The sequence below is a fragment of the Chiroxiphia lanceolata genome, chromosome 9, assembly GCF_009829145.1.
Source record: "Chiroxiphia lanceolata isolate bChiLan1 chromosome 9, bChiLan1.pri, whole genome shotgun sequence".
In the NCBI taxonomy this organism is placed as follows: Eukaryota; Metazoa; Chordata; class Aves; order Passeriformes; family Pipridae; genus Chiroxiphia; species Chiroxiphia lanceolata.
The window spans coordinates 2,029,862-2,047,118 of record NC_045645.1 but is presented as its reverse complement, the minus strand read 5'-3'; the positions used below and the strand labels follow the sequence as shown (position 1 = coordinate 2,047,118).

Sequence of the window (17,257 nt, the reverse complement as noted above, 5' to 3'; positions counted from 1 at the left end):
TTGCATTATTTGGTTGGCTGAGGATAAAGATCAAATAACTCAATGGAGAAAGTAAACTGGGAACAACACCAAATAATTCTGAAGAATGAAGTAATGGGCTGTGAAGTGTTGTGCTGGAAAGGAGAAAAAAGTGAACAGCTCTGGGAAACATATATCTGATGAAAAGTGTTGAAAAATGAAGAAGTGATACATGAGCAGGTTTAAAGTTACAACCTGAGAACTGAGCTGAAGGAAAGTAAAGGTAGCGTGGGGAATGGATTAACCAGAGAGGAGGACAACCCAAGTTAAGAACTGGTATGACTCTTAATTTTGGGAAGAAATTGGTGAAAAAAGGAGAAGTGATTACTGGATCAGTGGAGGAGAAGAGCTGCCTGAATTGATGGGAAGCCTCTGCCCTGCCAGATGGGTGTCAGGAACAGACAGACAGAAAGCAGATCTGGGGTGGCTGGGAATGCACCATTAGGGTGTAGGAACGAGTTTCACACTCTGCTTTTGGTACAAGAATCTTAGTGGTTTTCAAAAAGGAGGAGAACAAAAAGGAGCAATAATGCTTGTGAAATAAAGGTACTGTTGAAAAATGGAAAAATGAACTGTATGTCTATGGGTATATCTAGGGAATGCAAAAAAATACCTGAAGGATATGTGGGGGCCACCTGCCTGTTTGGACAGCATTGTTTGCAACTTTGGAGAACATTCTTAACTAATGGTTGTGTGGTTTGATGTCTGGTTTTTGTTTTGTTTTTGGGCTTTGTTTATTTGATTGATACAGGGCAACAGTTAAACGTGTATAAACTTTTAATAGAGTATCCCAACATTTCTTCTGCTCATAATCCTAGGGCTCTTCCTGGGATTCAAGGTGATGGTTGAGGTCCCACCTCACTTTCGTATATCTGCATTTCCCAACGAGGTGTAGGCTCTGATTTGCACCTGATAGTCTGTGTTTTAAGCCCTAGCTCCAGAAGCTGCCATAGAGAAGCCATTCAAACTCCTGCAGGGCCAGGAAGGATTTGTGGGGCTGGAGGTGCCCTTGCCCTCCCCAGCACAACCACCACTGCTCTGCAGGGACAGCCAGCAAGGAAGCTGTGCATTGGAATGGTTTGGTGCCAGCGTGGAATTTTAAAGTATGAGGTTAAATTACGATTATTTGCATCAGGGCAATAGTTTGTTTCCATTTTTAATGCCCCAAACTGCAAATGTTTCTCTTTAAACCACTGAGTTTTGCATTATCCATATTGGTGTGGTTTTTGTGACCTCAATATTCATAATTATGGAACTAACCACGTTATACATGAACCAGTCTGGAAAAAGGGAAGGGAAAAAGCGTGATACAGTGCTACACACAGGATACCTCATAATTAAATGCTGTCATTTAAGGCCATAAGGCTGAAGTTCTTACTCTTGGCATTTAAATAACCTCTCACATCAGTACATTATAAAGCTTTGTTTGAAACAAGTGGGTGCCTGTCCATTCCTCGTTGTGTGACTCTGTGCAAGACAGAGAAACTTTGAATGAATTGAAGTGGTAAAGGTGACAATCACAACAATGCCAGTTTGTATAAGGAGGACACACATCAGCCTCACATCAAAGGTTTCTCTGGCCTTGTCAGCTCCATGGAGGACACATGCATGTTAACAATACATTCAGCATGTAATGCAGTGCAAAAACACTAGCAATTCATAACAATCCTTGCTAAAACTTACAATAACTTAAAAATAAATGAATAACTATTTGAATGCTTTTCAGAACACCGTTGCTAAACATCAGGTTTCTATGGGATTTTACTGATGTAAATGTTTCAAAGTTATGACAATATTTTTTGCTTTTCATAAATCTTTAGTTCAGTGAAAAACTTATTTGTCAGTATTGGGCAGTCACACAAATTAGTTTTTTTTGTAATTATGTCAGATGTTAAGTGTAATGGAGATTTTAGAGAGAAGTCAAGATTATCCAAAACAACAGCAGGAACTCAAGCACCATGGCACATCTCTGGCAGTGGGACAGCTACTTAAAGTCTGATAGAGACACTCTGTTGAATATATGCAAATAGACTTTCTGCAGTTGAGTTGCCCATATGGAACGAGTCCATATCACGCCTATCTAATTTACTGTTTCCAGAAGAAAAAAACCCAATTCCTGGATGACAAAATTAAAAGGCAATATGCCTGATCTTGCAAGGTACTAATCAGCTTCGTGTCCCCTTTAAATCAATGAGATTGTCAGGGGCAGCCAACAATTCGTGACAGTTACAAGAATGCAGCTTTTAAGATCCTGCTTTGAAATGCTGTGTGCAGTAGCTGTAAGGCTTTTGTTTCTTTGCATTTTGTAGTTATGCCTTTTTAACCAAACAGGCAATTGGACCACACGCAGACAAACAGCTTGTCAGTGCTTTCAGCAACCCGATTTTAGGGGGGCTTTGGGGCGAGGATCTCAAACAGTCCTCCTTGATCTGCTGTGGGAGCAGGAGTGGGGCTGCCAAGGCTTGCAGGAGCAGTCTTCACAAGCAGCGTTGCTGAGGAAAGGTTGAGGGCCAGCAGCTTTTTAAACAGAGGAGCATTTGCCACAGCACTGTAAAAAAAGCCCTGGCCTTTCAGTAAATATTCAAAACAAATCCTGGAGCTGAACTTTGAAGCTTTTATAACAGCTCCAGTCAGAAAAATATTATCACCAGCACCACTTAGGCTAGTGTGAAAATAGATTTATAACCTTTTATTTTATTTCTGTGCTTTGTCACTCCTCATTTACTGCAGCAGGCAAGGAAATTCCAATTAAATTAAAAGTACTGAGAACAGTTATTATGTTCAGTCTTGCCAATTACAGGATTGTACCTACACGGCTTTGATTCTTCACCAGTCAGTCAAGACAGCTTGATGTCTGCATTATACCTTCTGCTTATTAGTAGCTTGCAAGTGACTGAAAAGTCCAGTTGCAAAGGACTGGATGCTCCCTCCCCGCGTCTCCGCACTGTGGAAGGCAGAGGCACACACAAAGTAGGAATGAAAAAGGCTGTGAATGGCACAGCTGAAAAGAAAAGGCAGCAGTGTGGCACAGTGCCAGATTCCATCCACTGTCACAGCAGAGGATGGGATGGAGAATGGGTGCCTTCCTAGCGCTCCCAGAAATACCTGAGGGAAACTAATAGCACGTTCCCAGAACAGGCAGAGTGGCGTGGATGGCACTTTCATTTCACAGAGGGCCATTTTCATGTTTTTAGTCTGCTGGCTGGGGTGAAAAAAGAAGGTTTGTATTTCGCTTTTTTATCTGCAGCCGAACATTCCATAAAATGTGAAGTCCAAGGGAAAGCATGGTTTTTACACAAATCAAAAAACGGATTTTATTAGCTCGCTTTCGTGACATCAGAAAAATATCATCTTCAGAAATACCACATCTCTGCATTCTTAATTTTTCCTTCTCCCTTTCCTTTCTTCTATTTTCCTCCCTTTCCCCTCCTACCCTCCAGTTCCTCCTCTAGCTGCATGTTTCCTTGTCATCTCTTCACCAATTCTACCTGATAACATGGATGAAAAACTGTTGACCTACAACTCCAAACTCAGCATTCTGGTTGGATTAAGGGGGAAGTGACACATCTCAAAGCAGTTGTCCCAAGCTTTCTTTTGATCTACTGCTTTGAGAGGGATAATCACTTTGTACTTAGAAGCTCGTTGTAGTTTCCAGAGAGGGAGAGGAACACACGTGTGTTCAGATGGGCTTTGAAATGGGCTTTGCACAGACACAGTGATGTACCAGACTTGCACTGCTGGGAAGTCCAGACAGCTTTGATGGCATAAACAAACAGGTTGTATAATGACATACTCTCCAAAATTCAACCACTGCATTTTTAAAGTTACTGCCAGGTAGATATATATATATATATATATATATATATACACTCACACATACATTTAAAACAAGATTTAATACTTTGAAGAATATGGAAATATATTGGGGTCCTATAAACTTGAGTAGGATGCATACCTGGGAGCTCTGTGCTGTGATTTGTGTTGGATTCCAAATTTTGGATATGAGAAAAAGCAAAATTTTAGGTTTAAACGAAAGCCTTGGGCTGACAGAGACTGGCAAAAAACCTCCATCCACAGTCCAGGCAAAGATCCATTGGTGTCATGGGTTTGGAGTGTCCTGCCCAAGCCTGGAGAAACCATGCCCTGATCTCAAACCTGTGCAGAAAACCTTTTGTGTTTTATCTCTCCCTTTGTGTTACCTGTTCCCCCCTGTAAAGTCCCCTAGGATAAGATGGGTTTTTTCCCCATGAAGTAATTGTTAAGACCCCCAAAATTTGTTAATCTGGGTTTTCCCCTTATGTTATCCTTGTGAAACCCCTCAATTTTAATAGAATGAATATGCAAACACCCTGTTGAATATGTAGACCCTAAACCCTTTAAATATGAATTTGTAAGTCCGATAAAGCTGTCCAGCTTCTTGCCTCCCTGGGATCATCATAGCTTTATTGACCTCTGCAATTTGTACCAGATAGCTTGCCCTGTATTTACAGTGACAACTTTGGTGTTTGCTCCAGCTGTGTGTACACCCTGAATGCACAACTCTCAGCAGTTTGTGTGCAAGGCATATCTACTACCTGTAGCTGGTCCATTGGGTACAAAATATCCTATTATTGTTTCCATGATAAAGGATAAAGGAGGAAATTAATTGTGGATCATAAGGTTGTCTCTAGGACTCACATCTTGGTGAAGTAATTGGTACACTTGTTTAATCAGAAAAGGTGCCCACAGGTAATTTTTTTATTTCAGTGTGAGTTTGGAAGCTCTTGGTTCCTCCGTATGGATTTTCAAAAGGAAGAATGAAAGTGCTAAACTAAATCCCAGCAGAGGATAAAAAAAGATCAATCTACCCACTAAAGAAAAGAGGGAGGGGAAAAAAAGTTATCACACTAATGGTAAAAAAAAGTGAGACAAAAACAATCAGAGAAATAACTTGGAGGACAAACTACTGAAGCTGAGGAAAGGTTGTAATGCAAAAATCAAAATTTGGACCAGAAATGGTGAGAATATCTACAGCTCAGTGTGCTAACAGTCTCCATCCAGGCTAATTTAAGAAGGATTCATAGCAGCTGGATGAAGCAGAGCACTTTTAGGTGGATGTGAGCAATGGGCAAGAAAGGTCGATTAGATCACTTTCTGGCTTAATATGCAACCATTCTGCTGATATTAAGAGCAGTAAGAAGAGAGGTTGTCAGCACTCACAAGCTCACAGGAGACATACCCAGAAGGAGACACAGTCAGCATAAAGGTGTAAAGGGCGATAGATTTATTTCTCATTCTCTCATTCCCTGAGGACTCTTGCAACATACAGAGAAAATTACCAGGAGTTTGAAAAAAGAGAAATAGTTACAGTTCTTCCACTCAAAGGAAATCCTAAAGGATTGCATAGTTGTTCAGAAATAACATTTTTCCAGAGAACTTTTCCTCCTCTTTAGTCTTGATCATGTTCCATCCAATGCTACAGAGAGAGAGGCAAGGGAGGTAACTATTGATCTCACTCATTGCTTTTGATCAGACTTGAAAAATTACCAAAAATGTCCCAATCAAAGTTTCCAAACAAAAGATATTTGAAGTATAGTAGGTCAAACGTATAGAGAACTTTGCTGGTCCAGAGTGACCTGAGTGCAGAATATTTTATTACTTTGCTTTGTTTTAAGAATGTGATCAGGTAGCTCACAGATCACTGAAACAGTGACATAAATGGGTGAATTGAGGATTTTTGTATTGCCTTAACTCTACATTCATTGTCTAAAACTGTGACATGTGGATTTAAATATATTGCAAGCAGAGTCAAGATGGAAGTGTTACTGAAAACAGCTGCTGTGTTGTCAGTGAGAAGTGTGGGCCTGAACTGGAATATTAAGACTGTACCAGTGCAAATTATAGGAATTTTATACCCAGGCTCCAAACTTCCCAAATACGAAAGCATTTTGCTAGATTTCTATAATAAACAGAAGCAATAAGAGAAGAGTGACAATGTAAAGGGAGCTGGCAGACAGTAACAACTTACCCACGCAGGAGGTTCCGTCATTAGGTACAAAAGTTTCTTGACCATTGCTGGATTTGAAACCAGGCATGCACATGCAGAAATAACTTCCCACCGTGTTTGTGCAGTTGGCATGCTCTCCACAAGGCTGAGTAGCATTTTCACACTCATTATCATCTGTCAAGACATAAATTACAGAGAAATATATTTGCATTTGACGATTGAAGAGAGCGGTGCAGTATAAGCTTAATTTGGCTCTGGTCTTTTATTTGTGTTAAGTTTTGAATGCTGAGCTGGCACTCTTGGTGTTTGTCTATATAGTTTTCCCATTGCCAAGGAAGTAATCAGGTGTTCAGCAGCACTCTTACTGCGTGAATCAACAAATGAGGAAATCAGTGGGATACTGAAGCGGATGGTTTAATTGGATATATGCTTGGAATAGAGGATTGAGACAAGTACATGTTCTGCCATGGTTGTATTTGATAACATTTTTTCCTATCCAAAAATCTACAGGTAGAGAGTCACTCTGAGGACGCACCTGGGAATTTAGAATCATAGAAAGCAGAACCCAGAAGGATATAAAGAAGCCCCCCCTTCATTCACTAATGCCAAAGCAGAATCAACATATCTAAATGCACATTTTTATGGCTGGTTTTTAAAGACCTTCTGTGGTATTTCTCAGCAGTACCAGACAACAAACTTACAAATTCGTCCTACTGACTGACCTGAGTCCTCAAGAATATTGTTTTTTCTTAGTTACCACAAAGACCTTAACAGAGAGATGAGGAAGATTCAGGGTTTGATCCTTCCCTCTTAGCAATTGCTGTGCAAGTAATAATTTTTGTACCTGCAAACTTACAGCATCTATTTTACGTGGCTAATCCCATACTCCCAGTGGTACACCACAAAGGAACAATAGACACAAGTTTGAAGACTATGTCATCTCTGCAGAGCCTCAGCACGTGCTGTCACTGTGAGCACAGGACCCAGAGAGCTTGATCAAAGGTCAAACAAAATCACAAACTCCTGCTCTGAACCACAGAGTTGATCTTCTGCAATGACTCAATAAAACCACTTCCTCTCCAGAAATCTTCCAAGGTCCCTGTTGTCTATTAAATAGTTTTCAGACCAAATTCAAGAAAAGTTTCAAAAGCTTTCCTATCCAGGCACGCTATATATCAAACTGAAACACTCACAGCACTGATAATTCCATCTTTCCAATAGCCCATTTCTTTTAAGGCACCCCAAAACTTTGAAACAAACAAATCAATGAATCTCTCCCAAAGAAGCACTCTGGGTGGAATTCTCTATTTTCTACATCGTGAGAAAAGAAAAGAGTTAAAGGCTTCCTAAAATCTACTGGGATTTTTTTTCTGTTCTCAAGAAAAAGGTACTCATAACATGATGAATGACAGGAAAGAATTCTAACAGGGAGAGAAATAACGATTTATTGCTGAAGAGAAATGATTAAGGAGCATGACAGGGAGAAGAAATATGATTTCAGAAAAGGCACCCGAGGATGAGTTTTAGAAAGTTGCTCCTGCTTCCTGATGGTCAGTGCTCTCACAAGATCTTTAGAGAGATAGTGTGCAGATAAGTAAAATGTCACATAAGCCAGGGCAGTGACAAGATTAAAGTACAGCAAGAGGCACAAAGCATTGCAGGAGTACATTTCTGGAACATAACTTAGTCACAACTCTCAGCATAATTCTGGAACAGGACTTTTTTTTTTTGAGATTTGAAGTCTGACATGATTTTGAATGTGACTCAGTCGACTCAGACATGCAAATATCAATTCAGAACTGCAGTTTTCCTCGGGGGAATTCGGGTCAACGGTATCAAATGGATTATGCTCATTAAAACTAAAATTGAATGTAATTTAATGAGGAATCCAAGTATAAGAGCACTTTGCCAACACACGTCAACAATATTTATTCTACAGCTTTGGTATTCATGAGAATACAGCAGAGAACATGTATAATTTGGATCTTAAAGAATGCCAAAGTAAAACCAAATTAGCTTAAGTGGAATTGTGATAGGGAGGAAAAAATGTGGTGCTGAACCAAATTCAAAAACAAAGGCATAAGAAATTGAAAAAAGTCTGGCCTTGCAGAGACCAGGTCTCAGAACACTTTACAAACCTTGACAACAAGGTCCACTTCTAATATAATCTGTGGGTGTCTCTGACTCCCTTGCAACCCAAGTTTGCTCCCAGACCCCAGCAGTTAATGACAAAGAAAAGTGGACTACCCTGTTATAGCTGCCAAGTCAACTTGGTCTCGGGAAATATTGCATATTCTAGAAAACAATATGTGCTGACTTTGGAAAGCTCAGGGGATGGTAGCCATGGAAGATGAGAAGTAGAAGGACACCGACTATGGCAGAGCTTGATTCAAAGTAGAGGAATAACAGAGCTAAGGAGGCTACTTGTGACATGCAAGAACTTTCCTTTTGTTTGTTTGTTTGTTTGTTTTTTTTTTTTGGTAGGAGTTCAGCTGTAGTCCTCAATATCCAACAATATTACCTTTTTCAGGTGGTCCAAAGGATTTATAAGCAATATTAAAATGACTCATGCAGTGGTTATCAATAAATTTGCTACAATTATGCCTAAATAACTTCACTGGATGATTGGTGGTTTTGCTCAATATTTATGATGGCTGTAAGGGGTTTAATGGTGATTATATTCCCTTAGCAAGCTTGTTTATTGAGAGAGCCTTTCAGATAATTCGAGAAACCTTTTGAATATTGAAGGAACAGCAGTAACTTACACTGCAAACACAGGAATGAATATTTTAAAGAGTTAAGTTCATATGAAGCTTTCTTTTCACTATTCCCATGGTCTAATGTAATACTCAGCAGACCCTGCTGGGGCATAATTTACTGGACCACATCCTGTTTCCATTGAAATTAATGACATAAAAGTCACTGACGTCAGGAGGCTGTGAAAAACTACTGGGCTAATGAGAAAGGAAAGTGAAGAAGAAATTTCAAAAAAAAAAAAAGGGAGTTTCATATACAGTCTATCTAAATGTGTTTTTTTTTTTTCCCCACAAAATATTATACAAGATCAAAAATGATGGTAAAAATATCATTGAGTTCTCTGTGTAAACAACTTGAATTTTTTATTCAGACAGCACTCCAACGTAAAGCCCAGGGGCTTAAAGTAATTTTCCAAATTTTGCATGATTTATAATACTATTGGATTTGCAATTTAAAGGATGTCAGGAAAAAATAACAGGATTTATAGATGAAAAAATTTTTTTTTTTTTTTTTTTAACCAAAGTGTTCTGCCTATACAGAAAGGATACTTTAAGTGACAGCACTCACATAATCCACCTGCTTTGTTGCTACCTAATTTAACTGTGCCATGTGCATTCACTGGTGCACAGGCACTCATTGAATACTGCAGGTAGTATCTCAGGAACACACATTCCTTTAAATATGTTTTCTTTTTCTTCTTCCTCCAGTAAATGATGAAAAATTTGGAGACTTTAGAGACAAGATGGCCAAATGACAAAGTTAATTATTAAGGCTAAATGGTAATGCTGCATTCAAGTTTGATACAGAAGGCATTTCCTGAATAGCTGCACTGTCTTAAGATTTGTCAGTGGGGATGTGGGGAGCAGATTCTTGGGATGGTGGGTTTGTATGGTTTTTTTTTTCTTTTTTTTTTGGTTGATATTGGTTTTTTTTGTACACACAGGAACGTGTACCTAAACATTGGTAGGATGCTTACACGGTACAATTGTGGAATAAAATCAATTTTCCATTCTTACCTTAAAAATGCAGCTGGCATGGATTTTACTGTACATAAATGCAATTGTTGTTAGATGGAATTGACTGTCAGCTGCATGTCATCTGCCTCTACTGGTCTCTTGAAAATGTATTAAGGATTATCAAAAATAAGAAAAACATGAAAGGCTGATATACCCCTTTCAAACTCCATTTTGATTTGAGCTAGAAATTCTGTGTTAAAACACTTGCACACCTGAGAATACCATTGGTTTAGGATTGAGTAGGATTACTAAGAAGCTTGGGCATTGATGGAAGACTTCCCTCGTCACAGAGGACTATAAATTGGATCCAGTCTTTGAACAATCACTCTTTTACACATCAGGTGACACTGTTTATTAAGTAAAATGCGAATGAATTTTGTTTAGCATTGATACAGTCCATTTTTGTATAGAGAGCATTAAATTATTTTAGAAATTTTAAAATATACCAACACAAAATGGAAGAATCATTTGAGGATTTTAGGGCCATGATGCAGTTGGAAGCTAGAGGAATCTGATAAGATTTTAGGGGGAAAAAAACCCCCAAAACCAACCAAACAGGAAACTTCTGTTTTTGTATTCCATATCCTAACAAAGTGCAAATGTTACCCTCTCGTATATTGTATTTTAACATGGGATGGTTATAAAATTATTTGATGGTATGATGACATATAATATGAAGAGTTAGTTTCGGCGTGAAACTTGTCATATTGATTCACAACCACACAAGTTTTTCCTCTTTATAAATTTCAAAGTAAATTGTTTCTCCCTCAACCTCAAGTAACAAACAAACAAGGCTGAAACCCCCAAAGATAAACAGAACGATTTGTGCATTTTCAGCCCTCCCCAGTCCACGCAAAATGAGATTTTTGTAGATGTGAATAGTGAGTAGAGAATATATTTTGGGATCTCTGGCATGGAATGAAATCAATCAGATGGGCTGATGGCCTAAATTAATTGGCAAACAACCCGATGAGAAAACTAACAACATTGAATTTGGAGGTTGGTCACCTGAGTTTCCCCAAAGCCAAGCAGGAACACATGTAGGGGTGTGATTTTCATAAGTTTAAGGAAGCTTGATGTTACAGTATAAGGACTAGAAGCAGCCCTTATATAATTCTATTCAGTGCATTCCCCTCATGACATAAGACAATACAATTAAAACATCAGTGATTAATTTTGCCCTAATCCCAGTGTATGGAAACCAGGGTTGGAGGCCCCTGGGGCAGACCTGTTGAAACAGGAGGCCAGGCCCAGAAGAGTTCACTAAGAAATCTGGGCCTGCTAACAAGCTATGAACATCCAAACAATCTGTAGTTCTGTTCTACCTATTGGACCAAAACTTAAGAGAATGGTAAAAGAAGCACGGAATAGGCCTAGAGGTAATAAATTAAGAAGCAGTAAGATAAAGCAGACATTTGAGAAGAAGAAAGAGGTTGGGAGCCAAGGCCTTCTCCAAGCTTCAGTGAGCGAGTTGAGAACAATAGAAGAGAAGGGAGGTCAAGCTGAGGAAGATGAGATTAAGCCCCCAGACCCATGGAGGAAGGATGGAACTAGCTCCAAGATTGAGGGCCAAGAGAAGCACCGCCCCAAGCCCTGCCTGAGCTCCACCTCTACTCCACCTGTTATTAATACGTATAGATAGATGTAATCACTTGAATATGCATTTAATCATCTATGAAAATTGTCTAAAAACTGCTGATTTTGTGTGAAGCCTTCGAGCAAGGTTTTCCAGCAATAGCTGGCTTGCTCCCGGCACTGTCAATAAACACCTTTGCTGCTCAAAGATCAAAAGCCTCTGGGCAGTTTATTATACTGGATTTTTCGGATTCACCGTCTGTCAGCATCAGTGGTGGCAGCTCAGGACACAGGAGCCTGAAAAGTGGACAGCAGTGGGTGGGAAGGAAATGCATCCAGAGTGGCTGGGGAATACAAGGATCCAACGCATCCGACTGCTCTCTGCTGACAGCAGCCTCTGCTGCCAAAGCTGAGATGGAGCCCCTGGGGGAAAGGAGAACTACCCTTCCCTAGTGCAACCCTCGTGGGAGAACAGTGCTTGAAGTGCCTCACTTAACCCCTCAAAAGCGAGGAAATGAAAGGCTTCCTGTAAAACAAATTCCAGGGCTGCTCACCCCGCTGTGCTGAGCTTGTCTGGAGGTCTCAGAGCAGTGGGTGAGCTCACACACATCACTGCTGTGCTGCAGGACTGTGCATCTCCAGCCATCAAAGGCTGAGTTAGGAACAGTGATTCCATTAGCAACCTTACCTCTCCTTTCTTGTGATTTGTTTCTATTAATGGCAATTTAACACAATTTATTTATGATTCTCCAAAGATTCAGCATCTGAGCTTGGTCTAAATCAGCATGAAAGAGCAGACGCTTAGAATAACCACTTGAGGCTGTAGAACTGGGCTGGAAATCTCATTTAAATATGAATTTCTTTCATAATGGGCCTGATTCATCTTAGTCCTACACCAGAGCAGGGAACCATGCAGTTGCTGCATAGGAAATCTTGTCCCTGCAAGCTCTGTCTGGTTAAGATTTCATAATTCCCTACCCCCTTACAAAAGCTTTTCACATTGCCTTCTCAGGATGTTTTTATAGCTTGTCAGGAGTTTTTAACTGGTTTGAACTTGGTGGCTCTGAAACTAGGTAGTCTCCTAAAAGTTATTAATACAGCAAACAATTATTTTCTCTCACAGTCTTCATAGGCTATGTGGATATGCAGAGATGATTTTGGATCAGCAGTTCTTTCACGTCTGGATGAACTAAAGGTCCTCACAAAAGAAAAATCCCTTAGTCCCAGGTTAAGGAACAGGGTAGAACAGCATAAAAGAAGGAGGAAAGGAAAGTTTCCTACATATTAAAATCACACTCAGGTTGAGTTTCAGAGACTGGACAAGGTTTGGACAGGTTAATATATTATCTAAACTGTTTCCCTCATCTCTTGCTGGTATTTCCAGACATTATAAATTAAACATGAAAAGAATTTGTTATTGGGTAAGTGCCAGTGATGAAACTGTCATTTCTTTAGCCACATAGAATAACCTGCCCTTTCAACACTTGTGAAATATCAAAAAAAGAAAATCTATAATTTGTGATCACTCATATATGAAGAATGGGGTTGTGGTGGGGGATATATCATTGAAAGTACTAGTCCTTGATTGGAAACAAACCATTTACCCAGAGAAGCATCTGTAAGGTGCTCAAATTAGTGAAACAGAAGGAAAAGGGGGAATAAATAATTGAAGGGGGGAATAAATACTGAGTGGCCCTGTCCCAGTTTTTCCCCAGCACTGCTTCCCTGGTACCTCTGGAGAGCAGGGGACTGTGTGCAGTGCAGAGAGAATCAACGCTCTTATCAGTTCCCCCAAGGAGGCCTTATTACTGCTTTCTCCCAACAACATGGCACTAATTCTTCAGCTGAGCACCTGGCCTGATGAGCTGTTAAAATGCAAGGCCAAAGAAGGAGAGAGACTGCAGCAGAGCAATGTCAGAGACAGAAAAATGGAAAAAAAAAACCCCAACGCAACAGGTTGAAGGTGGTTTTCTGGAGTTCCAAGACTGGCTTTGGAGGTGAAGTCATGAATTCTTTAGAAAACTGGCAAGTAGATACTGAATAGGATGGGATAGAAAAATAATCCCAGTCGCACACAGCTCCCAGTTGGACATACTGTGAACTCAAACAACACAACGTTCCCATCAGACAGGACGTGAATGAGTAAGACATCACCACTCAAATCTAAACATTTTGGTCCCATGCAAGAGATTAGACAGAAGGAAAACACCTTAGCAAACAGTTTGATTAAAAGGGAAGAAAAACTTCCTGGTAACACTTTCCCAAACCACAAAACAAAAAGAAAAGAAAGATATTTATTGAGAAAACACAGACAGGAAATGCATCATCACTTTACAGTTTATACATGAAACCCACCATGGTGCCATCATGGTGTGGGTAAACAAGATGTGAAGAAGGGTGCAAGTGAGAGACAACACAGCTTGAAGGAGGCAGAGGAACATTGAGCATGATCTGATCAGCTTTATAAAACTCACTGCACACATGCAGCAAAGACTGTGAGAAGAAATGGTGCTGTTCTACGTCAGGATATGGGCTCGTCATCCTTCAGTTAAGCAGAACTACACCCTGGGGTCTTGAATGTCACACGGCAACAGCAGCACTATGATCCCACTGTGCCAGCCAGCCAGGGCTGGAAGCACCCAGATGCACCCGTGCTGCTCTGGGAGCCCCTGCAAAGCACGAAGGGCAGTGTCACATATTTAATGTCAGTGGCACTGGCAGGTGTGAGCCCATTGCACAGGGAGCACACAGCGATGCTCACAGATGGGTAAGTACTTGGAGCTCTGTCATGACTCATAAAATAACTTTTCAGGTGCAGAACTAGTTGTTAAAGGCATGGAAACAAGCAGAAGTCAAGAATGAAGATCACATTGCTCTTCCTTTCTTTACCCCACACTGATCAAATTACAAAAACCTGACCTCAACATTCTGGCAGACGCTCTGTGTCAAGTTTACCACTCGAGGATTAGACAGAATGTAATTGAGACACATCATTAGTTTCTTGGTTTACCTCCTTCAAAAACACAGAATTAATATGAGGTGAAGTACAGCTGAATGGGAATATGCTGGATTCAAGCTCCTGGCAGTGTGCAGGTGTCAGTGTTTCTCTCAATGCTACCAGCAGAAGGCTTTTAGAAACTTCCCCATTATTAAATTACATAATTCCCAATTCAGCTTTCCTTTTTGCTGCTCACTTGTTTGTTTTCACTGAAAATCACCCTTGAACTGAAAAGGCAGCACATGCACAATCAGAATACTTTTGCTTAAAGGAAAGCAAGTAGCACAGCACTTCCCTGCTGAGAGAGCTTGCCAGTAGGTAACTATGCTCCCTGCAGAACTGAATGGGCAGCCCAAGCAGAAGTTCTGTTTTGACACTGCAAATAGAACTGAATTAAAAAAGAAAAACCAAAACAACCAACCAACAAAACCAGAAATCCAACCAGAACCAAACTAAATTATAGCCAGACAATATCTGCACTGTAACTTCTTGCAGACTTCCCATTGCATTTTCTGTTTACCATACTGCTGGCATAGAATCAGCACCATCCACAAAAGCAGGTGTATCAGAACATGAGGATTCGTCTAAATAATACATATTTATTTATGCTGTGTACACATATCCCTCCAATATTCCACTAGACATTGTATAATGGTATTCAGGAAAATAAGACTCAAAGTTTTTCAATTCCCAGTGCACCTGGTTCTTGTTATTTCTAACACCAACTTCTCAAAACTCTGTTAGCAGAACTTTCTAAAATACACAGACTCAGTATGACACATTTTTTTTTTGCATGTTAAACCAGAACCATAAACACTGTTCTCATAGAGGACACAATTCTCCAGTAGGAGAACTTTTCTTTTGCAAAGAAACTGTGCATTTCCATGCACCAGACCTCGTGATCCATCTGACCTGCATCCAACAGATGTTAAATGCATCTTAAGAAAGACAATATAACCATATCAGGATTACTCTATCCATATCTAAATCCCAACAGCTACCAGATACATGTCTCCTACAGACATTTACCAATTTAGTAGCATTTTTGGAAGGGAAAAGAAGAACTGAGCTCTACTGAAAACATTTTGCTAAATCATGATTTGAGAGCCTTAGCTCTCAAATAAATAGCTCAAAATAAAGACTTCATGTCTTTATTTGGTCAAGAAGGGCAGATCCATACGTAGAAAGGACAAATGGGCTCATCAGTGTTCAACTAAAGTCCCTCTTTATGCTTTTGAATCTGCTACCTAAAAATAGGTGGTGCATTATAGAGTGCAGCTGCCATTCTACCACTTTAGTTTTCAAAGGACAAAGTTTATTGAAGATAATTTCCTGTAACATATCTGAAGCACTATTAAAAAAAAAATTCTTGCTTTTGAGATCTGTATACGACGTTCCATTTTGGATTTAAAAAGCAGAATACCATAAAAGATGTGGTAAAATTGCTTTGAGAGAAGTAATAGCTCAAATAACATGGGAGGCCATAAAACAGTGGCTACAGAAGCTTTTTCCATTGTGGAACAGTATTCATTGATTTCTGAAACCACAGTCTAATTATGCTCTGAGTGGACAAAGTACCTTAAGGAGTCCAGTCTGGGCATCAGAGATAAAGAGTTCACTTTGTACTTTGGTCAAACCCAAGTTAAAGGACTAAAGGCAGGAGTAGTTTGATGAAATTTGATTGCCAGCACTCTTCAGGAGGTTAGTTGAGGTTACCTGATGCTGCTCTGTGGGACACATGGACTTATGTTGCTCTAAGCTAATACTAAGGTTAGGTCATTAGAAGAAGATAGCACAATAGTAAATAATGGATTTATTTATTTTATTTTTAAAGTCAATACTGTTTTATTCTTGTCAAAAATTACATGTGAACTATCCATCTTCTACAGTGGACCACAGAGCTTTCATGTAGCTTGATGACTGTGCTTTTTATATTAGGCCTATTTGTAAGTTATCCCATTTAAATGTTCTGGAATTCAATAGCTTCACTGCTGGAGAGGAGACTAAATCACAAAAGGAAATAATTTCAATCTATAACTGAGAAAAGCCATTAATTGCTGGAAAATATCCAGTCTCCAAACCTGAAGATATCAAATATGGTCTGGCAAGGAGGAGACAATTAGGCTGAGGAATTCTACCCAGAGGGAAAACATGCCAGCATTACTTCAGCTAGACTAATGACTACAACAATAACCACTGCAGTATTTCCAGCTACTGTCAATACTGCAAGTATTTAACTCCATGGTGAAAACATCTTAACTACTGACAATGATATTGTCAGAGACTTATCCCAGTGGATCATTTCTGGAAAAAAAAAAATCACTATAAAATCATACCTGCTTTGGTGTCATATACTCCCCCTCATCCTCCCTCTTTTTTCCTCCTTCTGATGTGAATTAAAGCTAAATGTAATGATACAAGTGGAACTGGGGGTTATAAAACTCAGGAGGAGTTAGGTCTGTGCTACTGCTCTGCTCGGGTAAAAGGCTGCAGATTTTTGGGCAATAATAATAATTTTCCTGTGCAATAACCAAATATCATCTTAGTGGAATTTGTTAATTTAGAAAACATCTAGCCCTTCTCCTTTCTGTAGACACATCTTCCAAAAACCAGACTGCTCTTAAGGCTACCCTTCCTCTTTCATCTCTCCCTCCTGAAACCTGCAGCTTTGAAGTGATGGAAACCGTGGTCTCCTCAGGCCAAATGGTCTTGATAGCTCTTTCTGGACCTTTATTTCTAAGACATACAATCTGGAAAACTTTAGTTTCATGTCAAATAGCAGAATGAGTTAACCTACTCAGGTCCCTTAATGAATTTTGAGAGTGAGGGGAGTACATAGCATCCCAAACCAATCTAAAGTGACTTTTCCCTTGCTGACTACACTAACAACTCCCCTCTTCAATACTT

At 39.7% G+C, this 17,257-nt stretch overlaps 1 protein-coding gene across 1 annotated transcript in view; it reads right to left on the bottom strand.

Annotated features, from left to right (window-relative positions):
• The window catches only part of ADGRL4 (adhesion G protein-coupled receptor L4), a 77,121-nt gene that overhangs the window by 31,683 nt on the left and 28,181 nt on the right, over nt 1-17,257 (bottom strand). Inside the window, exon 3 of the mRNA XM_032696913.1 lies at nt 6,026-6,178. Coding sequence (XP_032552804.1) covers nt 6,026-6,178 — 153 coding nt within the window. The remainder of the gene's footprint in view (nt 1-6,025; nt 6,179-17,257) is intronic.